Raw genomic sequence first — 18,434 nt, 5'->3', positions numbered from 1 at the left:
GCAGAAAGCGGATAATTTTTTGAAAATTTTGTTTAGCTAAAACCCCAATTTTCTGTTGAAAAACAGTTTTGAGGGAAAATTTTCAATGGGGTGCATTTTGAGGGACTGAATGAAACCCCTGATCTGTGCTGCCAGACCTTTTATGAACAGGAGTAATTTGCCACAAATAGTAATAGTGTTTATTGCTAGTTGCAAATTTCATACAGAATGATTATAGCTCTGGTTCTGAAGTCCTTACTCAAACAAGACTCCAACTAAAAGCACTGTGAATTTTGCCTGTGTATGGATTTCAGGACTAACACTCAGATTACTAAATAAAGCACCATTATGAATTTTGCACTTTACTGCTTTTCCTGCCTCTATAAATAACTTTGTATGTTCCTTGTTGCATTGAATGGCATAGGGAAGGGGAACCTCACAAGTTACAAATAAAGGTCCAAATCCTGAATCCCCACACCAGCATACAAATACACAGGCTTTGTGTGAGGGGCTGGGGGCATGGAAACCTCCTTTTCCCTCGCACCTCAAAGAGCATTGACGTAGCTGATCCAAAACTGCCACCTCACTCTCAGGCTTCAAGTAGCATCCAGCCCTTCTTCTCCCAGGGTTTTCTGGACAGCTCATCGGCATATTAACAAAATAACTTGCCATATTGCTGCCCCTCCTGCTCCCCTCGCCTATTAAATGCTCTGATGCACTGCTGTGGAGACAGCTACAGCAGAACATTGTTCCACAGGGAGTTAGTGGTTGGTCCGTCCCCCTTTCCCCTGACCTCTGCTCAGACTTCTTTCTTCCCCACATAGCAGAACTGACAGTGTTACCACAGTTTTGTGCCCTCTTTGCTGGATGGGAGTCATAGATTTTGTCCATCACATTAGATTTAGCAGACTCTAAGTTGTGCTGCGCTGGTGCATATCCAGAGTAAATTCCCCTGAAGTCCGTACAATGGAAAGCAGAGTCTGGCCCAGGATGTCTAATCTTTTTGGCTAGCTGGATAGGTCTAACATATTGCTCAAAATACAAATGCAATTTGTACATATGCTCAGTTGAGCAGCACTGGACTCTGTCTGTTGAAGAACTGGGATTCATCTCATTTTAAACGTTAAAAAGTCCTTCCCGTAAGTGGCATAGGTGATATTGTATCTGTAACTGTAGCTTTTATAAAGGCAGCAAGCCAAATTGGCATTTCAGAGCTGGAAATCGTACACCATTCACAGATAGGATATCTCCTTAGTCCTCTGATGTTTTATCCTGGCACCTGTATACATTCCCTGTCTTATAATGAGGTCTTCACACAGCTCTGTTTCCATTTGCTAGGTTGGCTAGTTACCCCTTTAACTCTTCTTGAGCCCAATTCATTTTTATATCACCTCTTGGGACAGGGGTGGCCAACCTGTGGCTCTGGAGCCACACGCGGCTCTTCAGAAGTTAATATGCGGCTCCTTGTACAGGCACCGACTCCAGGGCTGGAGCTACAGGCGCCAACTTTCCAATGTGCCGGGGGGTACTCACTGCTCAACCCCTGGCTCTGCCACAGGCCCTGCCCCTGCTCCACCCCTTCCTGCCCCCACCCCTGAGCCTGCCGTGCCCTCGCTCCTCCCCCCCAGAGCCTCCTGCACGCCACGAAACAGCTGATCGGGAGGTGTGGGGAGGGAGGGGGAGACGCTGATCGGTGGAGCTGCTGGGTGGGAGGCGCTGGGAGGGGGAACTGATGGGGGGCTGCTGATGTATTACTGTGGCTCTTTGGCAATGTACATTGATCAATTCTGGCTCCTTCTCAGGCTCAGGTTGGCCACCCCTGTCCTGGGACGTTAAGAACTTTACTCAGTTTGCAAGCGGCTGCTGCTGCCATCGCCTCTGGGCGGCGTATTTATAGGAGGTCCTTTGGAATGCTGACTTTTCAAAGGGAATGGATTAGTTATGTCAGGTAGCACTATAAGGGTGTCTGCAGTACTGGAGTGGCTAAGGGTATGTCTACATTGCAATTAAACACCCCCTGCTGGCTCATAGTTCAGTCTATGGAGCTGTTCAATGGCAGGGTAGATATTCAGGCTCAGGCTGAAGCTGGGACCCTGTGAAGGGGGAAGGCTTAGTAGAAAAGCCACAGCTGTGAATTCATCAGAGAGCCATTATTATAACAAATATAAAACTTGGTCCTAAATAAGCCTTGTCTGCTTATCAGTCGAAGGGCCCCAGGCAGTAAGCTCAACTCCACTTTTTCTTGACTTAACAGAAACATTGTTGTATATGTGCACATTTTCAGATCTAGATTACATGAGGATCATAGGGTTTGTAATTCAACCATTCATCTGAAAGGTTGAAGTACAGCAGTTCTTGAAGAAAAACATCACTGAATCCAAGACTTGTTCAGCAAATTGCAAGTCTTCCTCATGAAAATCTGAACATCTAAAAATAACTGTAATGACTTAATTGCCTTTCTTTAAGCAGCAACTACATGGATTATCAAGGTGTGAGACATGGTAGCTTTATACAGAAAATCAAGTCTTCAGTAAATATACCATGTTTTCCTTGCCTTAAAAATATAAAAAAATTCTAAGCAGCTAGTTTATGATAGGTTTCGGTTTGCAAAGGGATCTGGAGCTTTCACTTGTAGGTCACTGGTTCAAATCCAGACTGGACTGATAGTTTAAAAAAAGTTCCTAATAAAGCAGTGTTTATAAAACACTACTTTTGTGATAGAAAGTGTGGGTTTTAGTGGGTTTTTTTTCATACAAAGTCATGGTTTTTGTCATCCCAGCCAGCTCTCTACTGAGCAGTACTCCTCTAATTTTTACAATTTTGACCCTATATGGGCTGGATCAATTAACATAAATTTATGTGGCTTGTATTGAATATTGTATCAATTTATGTAGAGTATCTGCTTACATTTTTTAACTTGGGTGCTTACAGTTTTCAGTTACTGTATTCATACTTGCAAAGATTCACAATATTGTACTAATGTAGTATCATATTTCATTACTTACAATCATTACTGGCAAACAGTACTCATTTACTACCAATACAAAACAGATGAGTCCACTTGAGCAGTACTTACGACAATGAGCTCATAAAGAAACTGCCTTCTGGGTCTGTTAGCATGGCAATCTTCCTTCAGTTTCTTCACCACATACGCGACTCTTTCTGATTCTTTATCTGCTGGTACCTCACTGAAATCATCCAATGACATATGTGAATATCCTAGCACATCAGCCAAAGCTTTCCAGTTGTAAACTCTCTCCGATACCGTGGATAGGACTAAAGAATAGATATATGTCAATTTCTTAAAAGGCAGTGCAATTTGTTCCAGAAGATTCCTGGTTGGCAGCACGCTGTCAGTGATATCTATAGCTTGTTCTTTTAAAATCACTTTTACATTTTTACAGTGCACTAGACCAATCTTTCTGCGAAGAACTCCCACATACCATTCTTTAACTTTAGTTTGTCCAATGGCTTTCACTTTATCTTCACCAAGAAACGCTATTGTGTCCCCTTTAAAATACTCTAGTAAATAGTCAATCTTGCTTTGACGAAGCACAGATTTCAAGGCCACTCCATAGCTGGTAATATTTAAAGTCTTATCTTGAAACTTGGGGTATTTAACTGTCGGTGTCAATAAAAAAGGAGCAGATTTGATTTCTTTGCGTTTCTGTAAGCGGTTTGGCTTACTAGTCATCCCAGTTAATTTTGGAGCTGGATCGGGAGTTGTAATAGGGAATTGGGTCACTAGATTGTTGTTTGGGCCCTTAATCTGAACTAGGAAAGTGAACAAATGCATTTCCCCATTTCCCAGTACAGAAAATGGAAACTGCTGGTGGACAACTTCACCTGCTTTCAACTGCCCTTCTTTAATTTCTTTGCTTTGATCTTCCATCTTCACTTCAAAATCAGGATCACGGGATATCAAAGAAACACTTAGATCTTGTGGCTTGTCAAGTAAAAATGTATGCTTTCCCCACAGATTAAACACCACTGGTGGCATGCTCTTTCCACCCTTTTTAATGTCACAAACTGTGAGTTTTTCTGGAATGTAGTTATGACCAAAAACAGAAAAAACAGCAGTGAAAGAAGGATGAATATGTTTGGGCCCATAAATTCCAATGCAGAGGTTTCTGTAGATGTATTCCCAAACAGATGTAGCCAGAGACTGAATTGGGTTTGCTTGTACTGCAACCACTGTGTACATCACATGACTTAGGTCTGTCAACTTCACTTGTATGGTATCTTTGTAAATGTAGCAGTTGTGTAGCTTTTCAAAAGGACCTTCTTTGTTGAGACTATAAAAACCCATAATTTCAGTCATAACTTGACTGAAAGGATCCTTCTTCACTTCAGCTGCAATTTTCATTTCTAGTAAAATGGCTTCCATTGTGTTGAGGTTACTTAAAGTAAGTTCTATCAATGGGCTCACAGTGCTTGAAAGATCATGATTAAGTGATGGGGGAGGGTTCAGAATAGCCCTTAAACCAACCTCTTGGAATTCCCCAGGTGATACATGACCCTCAGGGATGTGAACAGCGATATCCGAGTCAGGTAGCTGCACTGAACCCCCTTCATGATTCAGTTTACAAACTACATGAGTTTCTGTAGGTTGTGTTTGTGCCCATCCTGGACTATGACTCATCACATCCAAATCTAGACAAGATCGGGCCAGCTGTCGATGACTCAACCAAGCCATCTTGTAGGCTTCACGGTCATTTTGAAGCCATTCCATGTCTGCAGCTAAAATCTGGCCAGAGGATGCTGTGTTGTCAGGATCAAATCTTTTGGCATCTACAATGTCCAAAAGCTCAGAGACACTCTTCGATTTTCCAGATTTCCCTGCTGAAGTCTTTCTTAGAAGATGATCAATATCTAGCTCATCACCTGATGAATCAAAAGAATCCCTGTTTCTTGAATCTCTGGAGAACAGATAGGGGTCTTCTTTTAAGATAGAAATGTGTTTACTGTTCTTGTCACTGTTACTTAACTGAGCTACATCATATACAAATGGGTTGGATGCTGACAGATCATTCCGGAAAGGATTAGTCTTGGAAACAGTGTGAGCATGTTGTTTGAACACCTCAGGCCAGTCAATGATTGAATCCAATTTATTCTCTTTGTCATCTGTTTAAAAAAAAAATAGAGGTAATTATTCCTATCCACACCCAAACCCTATTTATTGGACAAAATGGGCCAAATTCATCTCTGCAGTAAACCTATTGATGTAGTTACAGTACACTAGGGCTAAATTTATCCCAAGTTAAAATTTGTATAGCTTGTAAGACATGCAGGGTCAGTTTATACCTTCATATTGCTTTTAAGGTTTTTAACATAACCAACAGAGTGTCAATCATGTGTTAGGATTAAAATTAGGATTAAAGAAGCAATATTAACAAAAAAGCACCAATAAATTAGTCCTTATAATAGGGCCTGATTTTGCAAGGTGTGGAGTATCTGCAGCACCTGCAATTCCTAGTAATATTAATGGGATTAAGTAATTGAGTAATATTAATGGGGATGCTGAGCTCCATCAGGAGCAGATCCTTAGACTGTGTGTTCTAATGAATGTCGTCCACTAGGAAAGGTCATTGGCATTTTTGGCCTAGTGGCTTGCTGTGTGCAGAAATACAGTGGCTGATGCTTACATTTTGGAAACTACCATGTCCACATTGTAGAAAAGATCATACAACATTCAGTTTTCCCTTTCTTCCTACATCTTAGAAAGGTTATTGTTAATTTCATTTGGTTTCAGTCTCAGCAGAATGTGTTGATGTTTTCACTGTAACAATTCATAACTCTTACCGCTATAGATTCAACTACTCATTTTAAATTTGGAATCAACTAAAGAGTGAATTTTTCATTTGATTATTTGAATAGTGAAAAGGAGTCAAAAGTAGAAAAAAACTTTGTTTCCTATACTGACAATATTTAAATACCCTTTTAGATTGAAATATGTATTGTTAACAATAAAATCTATTTTACTTATATCTATTTGTTATGGATGGATCTGTTTGTTAATTACCTTTTGTTTAGAGCTCATATAAAACCAAAATCCAATGAATAAATTTGCATGATGACAGCATATGCTGATTAAAGACTCCATTGCATGAGATGCTCATCACCCCCTGCAAGGAACTGACTGAGTGATTTCAACTCCCATTGCCTTATACAGGTTTTCTGCATACAGAGAATAATATAAACAGCAGGAGAAGGAATTCTTCCTCCTTCCCCATACACAGCCTGCCAGTAAAGCTCCTTTATCTTTATTTAAGAAAGCAGCAGCTCAGCCTGGTTTTATTTCTCTCTTTCAGCACACCCATGCCCCTCCCTTAATGTTGTCCCTCCCTATAGGTTACTGTTCCATCCCTAAGGTTACTGTAATTCTTGCAAGTTGAGCAGTCATTATGCCAGCTTCACTCAGCATAGGAGAGGAGTGGCGTAGGGTGATATGGAGCTGATTACAGCTTCCTGATTCTCAGGATAGGTCTGGCCCCAGTGGTACTTACAGCTGCTGCTGGACAAATATCGAAGTAGCACCACTGATTTAAGATCCTTAATAGATCCTATACTCCCTTTCTCTCTCCCCTGACATGCCCCCTATACTGATGGCAGTAACGCAGACCTGGATCTGGTACAATAATATACCGCAGAGTTCCCCTATACCAAGGGAACATTCTGCTAGGCATTGGATTTAGAATATGGCCCATTACACGCTGCCTGAGTAGTGCAAAGGAAACGTAATACAAAAGAGAAGTTGTCCCAGTGTATTTAAGGCAACATACTTAGGAGCAGAGTAGTTCTTGCTTGGATATTGACGCCAATGGGAGTTTTGCCTGAGTAGAGACTTGCAGGTGCGTTGGCCCATCGTAATAAATATTAACAGACCTGACAACTCGCAGCTTGTTGAGGGTTTGCTCTCGTCCAAGTCAATCACAGTTCCTTCGGATCTACTCCGTGCTATCTCTCCAGTGTGAGAGGAAGCTGTTCTGCTAGCAGACATTTTTTCCTCCTAGGAAACAATAGGGTATGTTAGTGAGTGTACAGTTGGAGAAAGGGGAAGCTACTGAAGAATACTTGAGCACCAATCCTACAATGAGACACATAGGAGACCCTGAGATTTCCTCTTGGGTGCAGGGGTCTTCCCATGTGCATCACATTGCAGGACTGGAGCCTCAATATGTAAATTAAAAGTAAAAACACTACATTAAGCCCCCAATCCAGTAAAGTAGTTATGTCCCATAGGTCATGAGTGTACTTTGCTGAATTGGGGCTGATTGCCACACACAAAAAATCCAATAATTTCAACTTACTGTGTCTCTAAGGAAAAATATTTTTAAAATAAGCCTTTTATTCTTTGCATAACCATCCCAATCCCTGTTTGGAGATAGGATTGAATAGAAAAATATTAAAAATGAAAAGCCACATCTGTCCATTCCCCTGCCAGTTTCAGATAACCAGCTTCCCCCCACTTCTGCTCAGCTGTTCTTTTTATGCATTTCTTTGGAGTGGACATCCGATCAGATTCTCCTCTTAGTCAACACTAATGTAAATCAGAAGCAAACTCCTGTCACCGGGTGTTTGGCCCTTGTAAATGAAGCAGGTCCAGCGCCCTGTGCCAGAACAGGTGCTCCCAGTCTGGCCAGTTAAGAGGCAGGCAGCACCTGGGACTATAAAGGATCAGGGAGAAGCTGAGAGGTGAGTCAGAACTACCTGAGTCAGTCAGGAAAAGGGAGGAGAGAGCTGCCTGGGAGTAAGAGCTCAACAGGGGAGAACTGCCATTGATCAGGAGACGGTAGGAGGGGAAAGGCAGAAGAGCAGCAAGGGGGGTTTGCTTTGCTAGCTGATTTCCCCAAGCCAGAGAGCCAAGGCTGGAGGGCTGAAGGCTGGAGAGCAGTAGAAGGAGTTGCCTGCTGACATCTCTGACCTGGAGAGTGGAAGCAGAGGGCCAGAGAGGGTTGTGAAGGCAGCGGAGAGGCTTACCTACTGATGGAGAGCTGGAGTCAGAGAGGGCTAATGGACCAGGGGGAGCGAGGGATGCTCCCCCAGCAGAGAGGCTGTGGGTGTACATGTGTGGAGAGAGTGGGAGTGCACTCCAGCGGGAAGGGCTGGGGTGGCTGTCCCGGCAGAAGGACAGCAGAGGACTGTCAAACTGCCAGGAGCGGCAGAAGCCATCAGAGTACGGCCTGTGGGGCACTGAGGGAACTAGATGTCCTAGGATTTTAAGGACAAGATGCACAGCGGGTGATAAATGGACAATGCTTTGGGGACATGTGTTGTGGAATGTTTGTAATAAGCCAGACCAGGAGAGGTATTACTGAGGCAGGAGAACCTGGCATAGAGAGTTACTGGAAACTCCGAAGGAGGGAAGCTGAGGCAGTCACGCCTGTTGTGCCACAGCCTGCCACAGGCAGGTGCTCTGGGTGGGGCCACTCTGACACCCCCGTTATAGTCAATGGACATATCCTGACCTAATCCCAGTATAAGTGAGACAAGATTCAGGCACCCCCTCTTCTTTACACTGGTTGGGATAGCTTTGCTCCTTCTCTGATGCCATCTGAGTGCTCAGTCTTAGCAATCTGCCATAGCCGGCCAAAGTAACCAGATAAACTTTACCCAGATGAAGGAGGCAAGCAAGATATGCATTAAAGAGCTAATCCCACCCCTCTTCTGCAGCCAGGGGGTTCTGCTGTCTGGGGAGTCAGTACCCTGCTGCACTGTGTGTGCACATGGGCTTATTAAGGTTTTGAGAGCCGGGGGAGGGCAAAAGGAGTATGAAGTACCTGCAGTGCCCCAAGGACTAGAGAGGAGAGCTGTAAGATGTAGTGTTTCCTGGGTGCTGGGGGTTGCAGGGTAGACTGGGGTATCTTGCTACATCTTTAAAAGGAACAGCAAATGCAGTCCTGGTGATATGTACCATGAGGTGGGGGAGCTAGAAATATGAAGGGGAATCTCAGCTTTCAGTTAAATCAGCATAAGTTCTACCCCTTTTCCTTCTGGAGAGACGCCTGGAGATGTAAACACAGTGCTATAGTTGGAAAAAAAAATAGCAGCGGGGCTCCACAGCAGCAATAGGAAGCTGGGGGAAAATGAACAATCCCCCCTTCCCCCCACACATATAGATACACCACATACCCTAGAGACTCATTTTACATAGGAAGTCTGTATCGCCAAGGATCACCTTACTAACCCTCTCCAAAGCCTCAGGCTGGTTCTGTGTGTAGTGGGATGATGGTGATGGACATGAGCCAGTTAAGTTTAAGGCAGTGGCAAGAATCGTTCTCCGGGCCTATCTCAAAATACTAAAGCCATCTCTGCTTCGGGGGCTGATGGACTACAGGTTGTCCCCCTATACAGGAGTAAGAGTGACAGATAAGCAGCTCTTCTTCCCCCACATCTGCACAGACAAGATGTGTTGTGTTTGCTTTCTTCTGTGGCTACGAGAAAGTGGGAGCCTTGCATGTCTGGGTGTTTGGCTCTGAAACTGCATGTAACACATTAATTGAAAGGTTTCAGAGTGGCAGCCATGTTAGTCTGTATCAGCAAAAAGAAGGAGGAGTACTTGTGGCACTTTCGAGACTAAATAAATGTGTTAGTCTCTAAGGTGCCACAAGTACACATTAATTGAAAGTGATGCTAGGGGAGATATTGGCACTGCCTTGACTCCGTTTACACTTCATTTCATTGCAACATACTATGGTAAAATACAGATTGCTTCATCACAAGCTCAGAGCATCATTTTTGTTTTTAACCAGCAGGTACCACAAGCTGCAGGTGACAATCTGTTCCCAAACGGATGTCTGCAGAGGTAATGAAGCATTGCTGACGTTCAGGTTTGCCTGTCATCTGAACAGCAGCCCCACTTTCAGATTCCCCTGCCTTATCTGAAATCAAAACTACAAGACACATTTGCGGCCTGACTCACCTCCATTTTATCTTGTCAGCCACTGATGTATCTCCATTGAAGTCAATGGATCTATTCCTGATTTACACTGCTGCTATGTGATGAGAATCAGGCTCTTAGTCTATAAAAGGAGTTAGATCTGCTTGTCTGTTGTTAGGTCCATTATATCTATTTGAGATTAGGGCACTGGCTACATTAACATAAGAATAATCTGAAATAACTGAACTGCCCGACTACATTTGATATGAATACTCAGTGGGGTTAAGAAAGGATGGGGTCGGGGGAGGGGAGGGGAGGGGAGGGGAGGGGGGAGTTAAACTAGTCTGAGGTCTGCCAAAAACTCTGTTCTAGACTTAGGGACTATTGACAGTGTTAAATCTCTCTCTCAAATCATGAACAAGTGCTTTATAACCTGCGAGTCTTAGCTTTCCAAAGTTATAAAGCATTTATTTCTAGACCTGAGAGGCTGTTGAAATACTGAACCTTAAACTCACAATTCTCAATACCCTCATGCTTTTTTTTATTTTTTCCCCTCTCTCCTCCAACTGAATTCCAACGGGAGTTTCGTGTCTTCTATATCAAGAATTGCTCATACCAGAAATCTTAAACATGGAGCTTGGAATCCCAGCTTTCAGAAGGTATAAAATGTTAATCTCCAACTCTAGCAGTTAATGAGAGCCGCATTGCCTGATTGCCTTCTATGATGAGATAACTGGCTCTGTGGATATGGGGAAAGCGGTGGATGTGATAGCCACTTTAGCAAAGCATTTGATACGGTCTCCCACAGCATTCTTTCTAGCAGTTAAAAAAGTATGGATTGGATGAATGGACGAAAAGGTGGATAGAAAGCTGCTAGATTGTCGGGCTCAATGGTAGTGATCAACAGCTTGGTGTCTAGTTGGCAGCCAGTAAAGTGGAGTGCCCCAGGGGTCAGTCCTGGGGCCGGTTTTGTTCAACATCTCTATCAATGATCTGGATGATGGGATTAATTGCACCCTCAGCAAGTTCACAGATGACACAAAGCTGCGGGGAGAGGTAGATATGCTGGAGGGTAGGGAAAGGGTCCAGAGTGACCTAGACAAATTGGAGGATTGGGCCAAAAGAAATCTGATGAGGTTCAACAAGGACAAGTGCAGAGTCCTGCACTTAGGAAAGAAGAATCCCATGCACCACTACAGGCTGGGGACTGACTGGCTAAGTGGCATTTGTGAAGAAAAAGACCTGGGTATTACAGTGGACGAGAAGCTGGATATGAGTCAGCAGTGTGCCCTCATTGCCAAGAAGGCTAACGGCATATTGGGCTGTATTAGTAAGAGCATTGCCAGCAGATTGAGGGAAGTGGTTATTCCCCTCTATTTGGCACTGGTGAGGCCACACCTGGAGTATTGCGTCCAGTTTTGGTCCCCCCGTTACAGAAGGTATGTGGACAAATTGGAGAGAGTCCAGCGGAGGGCAACAAAAATGATTAGGGGCTGGGGCACATGACTTACGAGGAGAGGCTGAGGGAACTGGGGTTATTTAGTCTGCAGAAGAGAAAAGTGAGGGGGCATTTGATAGCAGCCTTCAACTACATGAAGGGGGGTTCCAAACAGGATGGTGTTCAGCTGTTCTCGGTAATGGCAGATGACAGAACAAGAAGCAATGGTCTCAAGTTGCAGTGGGGGAGGTTTAGGTTGGATATTAGGAAACACTATTTCACTAGGAGGGTGGTGAAGCCCTGGAATGGTTTACCTAGGGAGGTGGTGGAATCTCCATCCTTAGAGGTTTTTAAGGCTCGGCTTGACAAAGCCTTGGCTGGGATGATTTAGTTGGTGTTGGTCCTGCGTTGAGCAGGGGATTGGACTAGATGGCCTCCTGAGGTCTCTTCCAACCCTAATATTCTATGATTCTATTAAAATCTTGCCAGAATTGAACTGCAAACTAAAAGCCATCTTCTAATCTGAATACTGTGATTTAAACGTCCAATATACCATGATCTGCCAATGCTAAAAAACACTTTGGACAATAGAAAAGTTTCCAGAGGTGAGAGTGTATAGATTTGTCAATGTGCATTAATTTTTATTGTACAATATCTGTGCCCCAAAATGTTCAAACAACATAAAATACTTTACATTTATAATTTTGTTAGCTCCAGGGCTTATTCACTAAGGGGCCAGATTGTCAGTATCTTACACGGGTGAGAAACTATTCAGGAGCACTTCTTGAATAAGGGCTTCACAAGCTAACACAAAATAAGCAGCACAGAAAAACTACAAGAAACTACAGACAGTGCAATGTTTAGGAGTATTAGCATATTTATGCATTCGTTTATGTACCAAATTGGTCTAAAAGTCTATAGTACAGAAATAAAAATCAGTATTAAACATTTCAGCCTTAGCTGTGATTACTTAGCTCTGAGCTGACAGACGTGCCAAAGTCCAAATACAAATTTAAGAGCCAAATAAATGAAGAGCAAGACACAACATCACAAATCAGACAGATGCACAGTGGCTAATTGCTGTAAATTCCATCCATCCTAAAACAAAAGCCTGGGGAGATGATGCACAGTGGAAGTATGTTGACATCATGGATCTGACAATAGTATCACATACAGGCTGTTTATAACGCTAGTAAAAACTGCCAGTGGAACAAACCAGTCCCTAAAGATTCCCTTTGGGATCTCCTTAAAATAGCCATGTGATGCCTTCATTATTCACGACTAAACTAGTATGAAGACTGTAAAAGCAGACACTCAGAAGGAAAAAGACTCCTTTCAAAACTAAGAGCTATATCGAGCTCTCTATAAAGAGTTCACTGCGATAATGCACTGAGACAGTCCTGTGATTTAAGCATGTTATTGGTCATCAGCAGTGTGGTAAGGACAGACAGTGCAGGAATGAATACTGAGTGTGCGAGCCTGAGGAGAGAGAAACATACCGGGCTGGAGTAGAGGGAGCAGGAGGGGAAGGGGCTGACATCCCGCTGGATAGAATCATGTGTAGCAAGCAATGGGAGCTAAGCATTTCACTGTAGATACAAAGTGAAACATAAAGTGACAAACATTTAATGGTGCAGAGAACTATTTGTATCGGCACATGGTGAGTACTGAGCAGAAACTGAAATGTGGAGGTTGGGGTGAGATTACCCATGCAAGTGATTGGTGAGAGAACCTGAGAGAGAGCCAGGGGAAATGGTTCTGTACTGTATGAGGGCAAGAGACACATTGGTAGGTGATATACTTTTAGCCCTAACAGTAAGGTATCACCTGACTCATAAGAGACTTGAATTGGGAGCTTGCAGGGATTCCAAAAGTCTTGCCATAGTAACAGCTGAGGGAAGAAAAAAAATGCATTAAAGGAAGAGAGAATAGTCACAAAGTAAAAAATTCATGAAATTCTAGAGAACACAGAAAGAGGTGGCTTGCTCAGCACATGGTGTTTTGCAAGATGTTCTGCTTCTACAAATCTTTGAATCCTTTTAAATTAAATTGTGAGTTCTTCAGAATTATTGCTACCAAAGACAACATGTCCTGCCACGGTTAAAATCCTGGTGATAAAGGAAAAAATAGCTTCCCCCATCACTGACTCTGCACCTAAAACTACACAGAGTATGTTCACTTGAGTGGCACCATAGTGTGTTTGAGAGTTACAGTCAAGATCTTAAAAATCCGCATTCTAGAACAGCAAGACACTAGAATCCTACCTTTTATTCAAACTTAACTCTGTTTGGCCTTTTTTCAAAAGCAGATTGCGTTACAGCAACACTTTCCTGTAGTAGCTCTTTTCAGCACATTACACCGTGTATCAGCATGTTGCTCCATCTCACCACCATTCTAAAAGATCCAGGACTTTTTTAATAGGGGGAGGGTCTGGGCATGTGCAGAGACAGGACAAGCAACCAAAGATGACAGAGATGAGGCTAACTCACTTCAGTCATCACCTGGTGGTGAATGAAGATCTGGCTATCAAACCTCCTTGATAAGCTTCTAATTACTTCTGGGAATGACAGTGCTGATGGGCAGCCCCAGTCATTAGGTCTATCCACTGATGAAACAGGTAAGTATTAGACCCATTTTAAAGATGGGGAAACATAGGTAGAAAGGGTTAAATAAATAGACTAAAGCCACAAAGGGAGTCAGGATTAGAGTGCAGGAGTCCCTTCCTATATTACTCACTTAGTCCACTAGACCACACTGATTCTCACAACTGTAAGGTGTACCCTGAGGCCATATTAGCTGTTCTGGAGAGAGGCTATTCCTTCCCAACTGTGAATTGATCCGCACTCTTCCCAAAAAGAGACTCATGCTGGTGCCAGAGGCTAGCCCTGGATGGGTCTCAGTGCTGCCCCATAAATAAACTGTGGTCTTAAGAGAAAAAATAGTGACATAGTAGCAACAGTAGCAACTGACGTCCTCAAGGCTGACTTTTCAAAGAAAAGAGCTCGAGGCTTTTTTTAAAAACTGAAAGATGAGATTATCCTTTATATTTCTAGGTCCCCAAAATCAAGAGGGAAGCTCTGTCAATGGGCTTCCTGTCTCCCACAGGCTGGATTTTGGCAGGAGAAATGATACAATTCCCTACCACTCATCAATTCACCTGGTGTGATTTACAAAAGCCCCCACAGGGTAAGACGATAACATTTTCCAAACAAAGACAAACCTGGGTTGAGCAGTAAGCTAGTCCTTCACAGGGGATTGACATTAATGCACTACACTGAGCTGCATGGTCATAAACATAATTACCTTTGTAATTTAACTGCTCATATCAGACAAAAAAAAATCTTGACTATTTCAACATTAAAACATTCCTGCCAGCCCAGACTAGCAATCGTCTGAAAGAATTACACTTCCCATGTGTTGTTGCCAGGAGCGCACGGGAGTGGCAGACAAGGTGACATGGAATTCACTTCTATACACAGGGCACTGCTTCAGTCACTCACTGCCCATTTCAGGCAATTTTAATTTAAAACACTAAAGATAATACAACTTAGTGCACTGTTAGAGTGGGGTTTTAACCCTTGCATTACTACTCTGATTTGCATACATCTTTATTAAAGTTGGATGCATTGCACACTTGTGCAGCATGTCTTGCTACCATACAGTTGTCACAGCCAAGGATTGGGCCTAAAGTGCAATAGTTTTCACAATGGGACATTGCCTTGAGCTTTCCAGGATGGTGGATACCAGACATGCCTCTGAACTGACATGTCAGCTGTCAAGTAGAGAGATGGTAGCCTGATGTAGGAAGATATTGCAGCTATGCACACCTGACACACAGACATATAACGCAGAGTAAATCCTGGAGCAATTCCACCTCTGGTGTAACGCCATGTGGTTAGGAATGTGATAGGTTTCAACCATGCATTTTCACCTGATTGTGCACTGGTGGCATCTCAGGCTTGCTAAAGGGAGGGACAGGACAGGCAGTCAGGGTAATTGGCATGGGTGGGCTGCTCTTTCGGTGTGATTGCTCAGGAAAGAACAGCAGGACTCACATCTAGGTATCTGAATTCCTTCTGTCCCATGTGCCTCTGTACCAGATGAGGAAAATTTCCCAGGAAGAAAGAACCAGTGAACTCTGGGGATGCATAGTGCCCTGTACCTCAGTCTGATGTTGGTCTTCTACTCAAATGCAGAGTTAAGTCAGTGGCTGGCACAGGAGGATTAGGTCTGGCAGCTCTGAGGCTGTGTCAGTCAAGCTCCCAGGAGGCTGTCACTGAACAAACAAGCCAAGACGAAATCACAGTTGAAAGTGGGGAGGAAGAAAAATGTGCCCCAGGCAAGCACTCCTTCAATCTCTTCTGGAAAATCTGATGGACTGTGGGGAGGTGGTACTTGAGAGGGCACATTTGTGGGAAGGAAGAACATCCAACATGCCATCACATGTCATCAGTCAAAAAATCATCTGCAACAGGAGTATAGTCCCCTTAAATATGGGAGTGGAATTCAACCTTTTGGCCCATAGAATCCTCTGGCCCTCATCTGTTGTCAGTTTAAAGAAGTGATGTCCCTAATTGTAGAAGAAAACAATGTGGTATAATTCACTGATGCAGCCATGTGATGTGTGTCACTCTAATAGTGCACTGACTACTTGATGTACTCAGGGGAGAAGTCACAGTGCAGATTACTGTATGTGACTGACAGTGATAGTATTTTCAAGGAAAGAATGATGCCTGTTTGTGTATATTGATCTGGTTCAGCTGAAGACCTTGTTTAATAGTCCTTTTATCACTGATATTTTGGAAGTGCAGACTCTGAACCCAGTATCTAAATGAGAACTCTTATCCCCGTGACACCTTTGGGGATAAAACTGTACAAAGCAAGCATTTTGCTTATTCCCCTGAATGACAATTATAATGATGCTTGATGCTTGGTTGTGGCTTTTCTCCGATAATGAGACTTGGCTTCCTTTGGAAGATCTGCCTACATGTTGTTAATAAAAGGACTGATCAATTATCCATTTGTTTTCCTACTAGAAAAATTGACCCTCACCAGTGAAAAGTTATTATTTTTGACACACTTTGCAGTTGTGGAGGACGGAAATTAAAAAATGGAATTCTTAGGGGCAAAGCTAGGTGAGGAGGGAAAGCAAATTTAACTATCCATGTTATTTTTCTATAAACCAAAACCAGAACCATCATTATGTAGCAGTGTTTTCTTCATGGAGCAATTATACAAGCTTTAGACAAGCGAAGATCTGCTTCTGTCTGTCATACAGGATTCATGTTAAACTGTCAATTTCTCACTTAACGAAGAGCATGTGAAATCTCTGAATCTTGCTTTTAACTACTTACTACCAGAAGCACTGCTCACAACTTTGGTCTGTTCCTACTAGATTAAGGTGACTGACTCTCTGCTTCTCATTAAAACACTGCTTTTTTAGCGCTCATTCACAGGAATAGGAATTACGTTAGATCAGATCAGCGAGCTACCCAGTTACAGTGTTCTCTCTCTCTCATCACAGCCAGGACCGAATATTTCAGAGGAAAGGCAAAAACTCCTGCGGTGCCAATTAGGGACACACCTGCCCGAATGGGAAGTTTCTCCTTAAGCCTGACTTTTAGTGGTAGTTTTATATCCTGAGATACGAAGGGCTCATAGCCCTTATTATATTTTAAAAATATCCTCCCTGATCTAATTGTGGATGTTCTCATTCTGCAGACTTGTTTTGAATCTTACTAAGACCTTGGCCTCACTCTAGCTGGTATCTAGCAGCAAGGAGTTCCATGGGGGTGAATTGTTTTGGTTTTCCAAAAATATATAGTACATTTTTTAGTGTTGTTGCCTTCCCATTTCATTGACTGACCTCTTGTTCTAGCATGATGGAGAGGGAATTGGCAGCACCTGACTTGTCTTCTCCATACCATTTGTCATTCTGTACAGCTGTTCATGTCCCATCTTATCTAATTTTATGCAGCAGTTATGAAAGGGCTATAATTCCCGGCACTATGTCCCCACTTTTCCCCTTCCCTCATATCCCTGTGCTCTACCAACCCTCATTCCCGCTGCCCCCCGCAACATATTCCTGCACCCCAAAATACTCATGAAGTGGGGGAGTTATCTGTGCCCTCCAGTGAAACCACTTAGCCCCAGTGACACCCCTTCCTCTGGATGATGTTTCACATCAAAGCTAGCAGTGCTGGTATGACAAGCCTCCTGTGGTTCATATGATGAGATGGTGGGGGAAACGGTCTGCCTTTCCCCTCTTCAAGCCCTTGTTATGCCCGATTGGCCCACTCTACTCACCTTCCTGAGCACCCCCACTACCACCCCATGCAGAGATCACTCTATTCCTAACAACCCTGGCCCCGCACATGCTCCTACACATCTCTACTGATGTCCTAACCCCGTTCTTCCCCTGCTTCCGTGCTGCCAAATCTTCCTCTCTGGGCTCTCTGTTGAGCCCCTCTAGTGAGTTCAGGAGGCCATGGGAGAACAGAAGTAGCTGACAGAGCAGCAGTTGTTCAGCTGTGACACCTTCTGGCAACCACTGCACGCAGCAGCAGATCCCTGCCCAAGCAAGAAAGCTCCACCTCCTTCCCCCTTCCCAACTTCTTTCTGTGTCACCAACCTGAGAGGAAGTTCTGGTTCTCTTTTTCCCCAGCCAATTTGTGTGCAGCCGGCTTTGGAGAAGTAAGGAGAGTCCTTGTAACCCCCTTTCTTTCTTCCTTTTTTCACTCACAGTGAAAGTAAGAGAGCAAGTGCGTACTGGAGGGGAGGCAATATTGTGAGGGAGGAACTAGTGAAGTGGTAGAGTGAGAGGGATTGCACTCATGCATTTCACCCACACAATAAAAAAAATAATAATAATAGAAGGAATATTATGGTGACAGCAAAATAGCCTCCTTTTGTGTATAAAATGAGTCAGTTAAATTGGGATGAAGCGAATTCCCAATGAATCATCTGGCTGACCAGCCCCACTCCTAAAACTAACATGGTGCATAGTGATGTGACTTCACTGGACAGGAGTTTGAGAAGTTTGGGGTGGATCAAAAATGTTAGCAAGCTCACCCCAAAATGCTGTGTGAATTAGCATTTCAAATAACAGGAGGTCAGACCTGATGATCCTTCTGGCCT

General features: G+C 43.4%; 1 protein-coding gene across 1 annotated transcript in view; it reads right to left on the bottom strand.

Annotated features, from left to right (window-relative positions):
- The window catches only part of MACC1 (MET transcriptional regulator MACC1), a 50,550-nt gene that overhangs the window by 19,954 nt on the left and 12,162 nt on the right, over positions 1-18,434 (bottom strand). Inside the window, exons 2-3 of the mRNA XM_007069510.4 lie at positions 6,865-6,988; positions 3,056-5,103 (exon numbers count right to left, since the gene is read on the bottom strand). Coding sequence (XP_007069572.1) covers positions 3,056-5,103; positions 6,865-6,979 — 2,163 coding nt within the window. The 5' untranslated portion in view covers positions 6,980-6,988. The remainder of the gene's footprint in view (positions 1-3,055; positions 5,104-6,864; positions 6,989-18,434) is intronic.

Source organism: Chelonia mydas, chromosome 2 (assembly GCF_015237465.2).
Source record: "Chelonia mydas isolate rCheMyd1 chromosome 2, rCheMyd1.pri.v2, whole genome shotgun sequence".
NCBI classification, from domain to species: Eukaryota; Metazoa; Chordata; order Testudines; family Cheloniidae; genus Chelonia; species Chelonia mydas.
The sequence above is the reverse complement of the archived record's forward strand: the minus strand, read 5'-3'. Positions and strand labels throughout refer to the sequence as shown.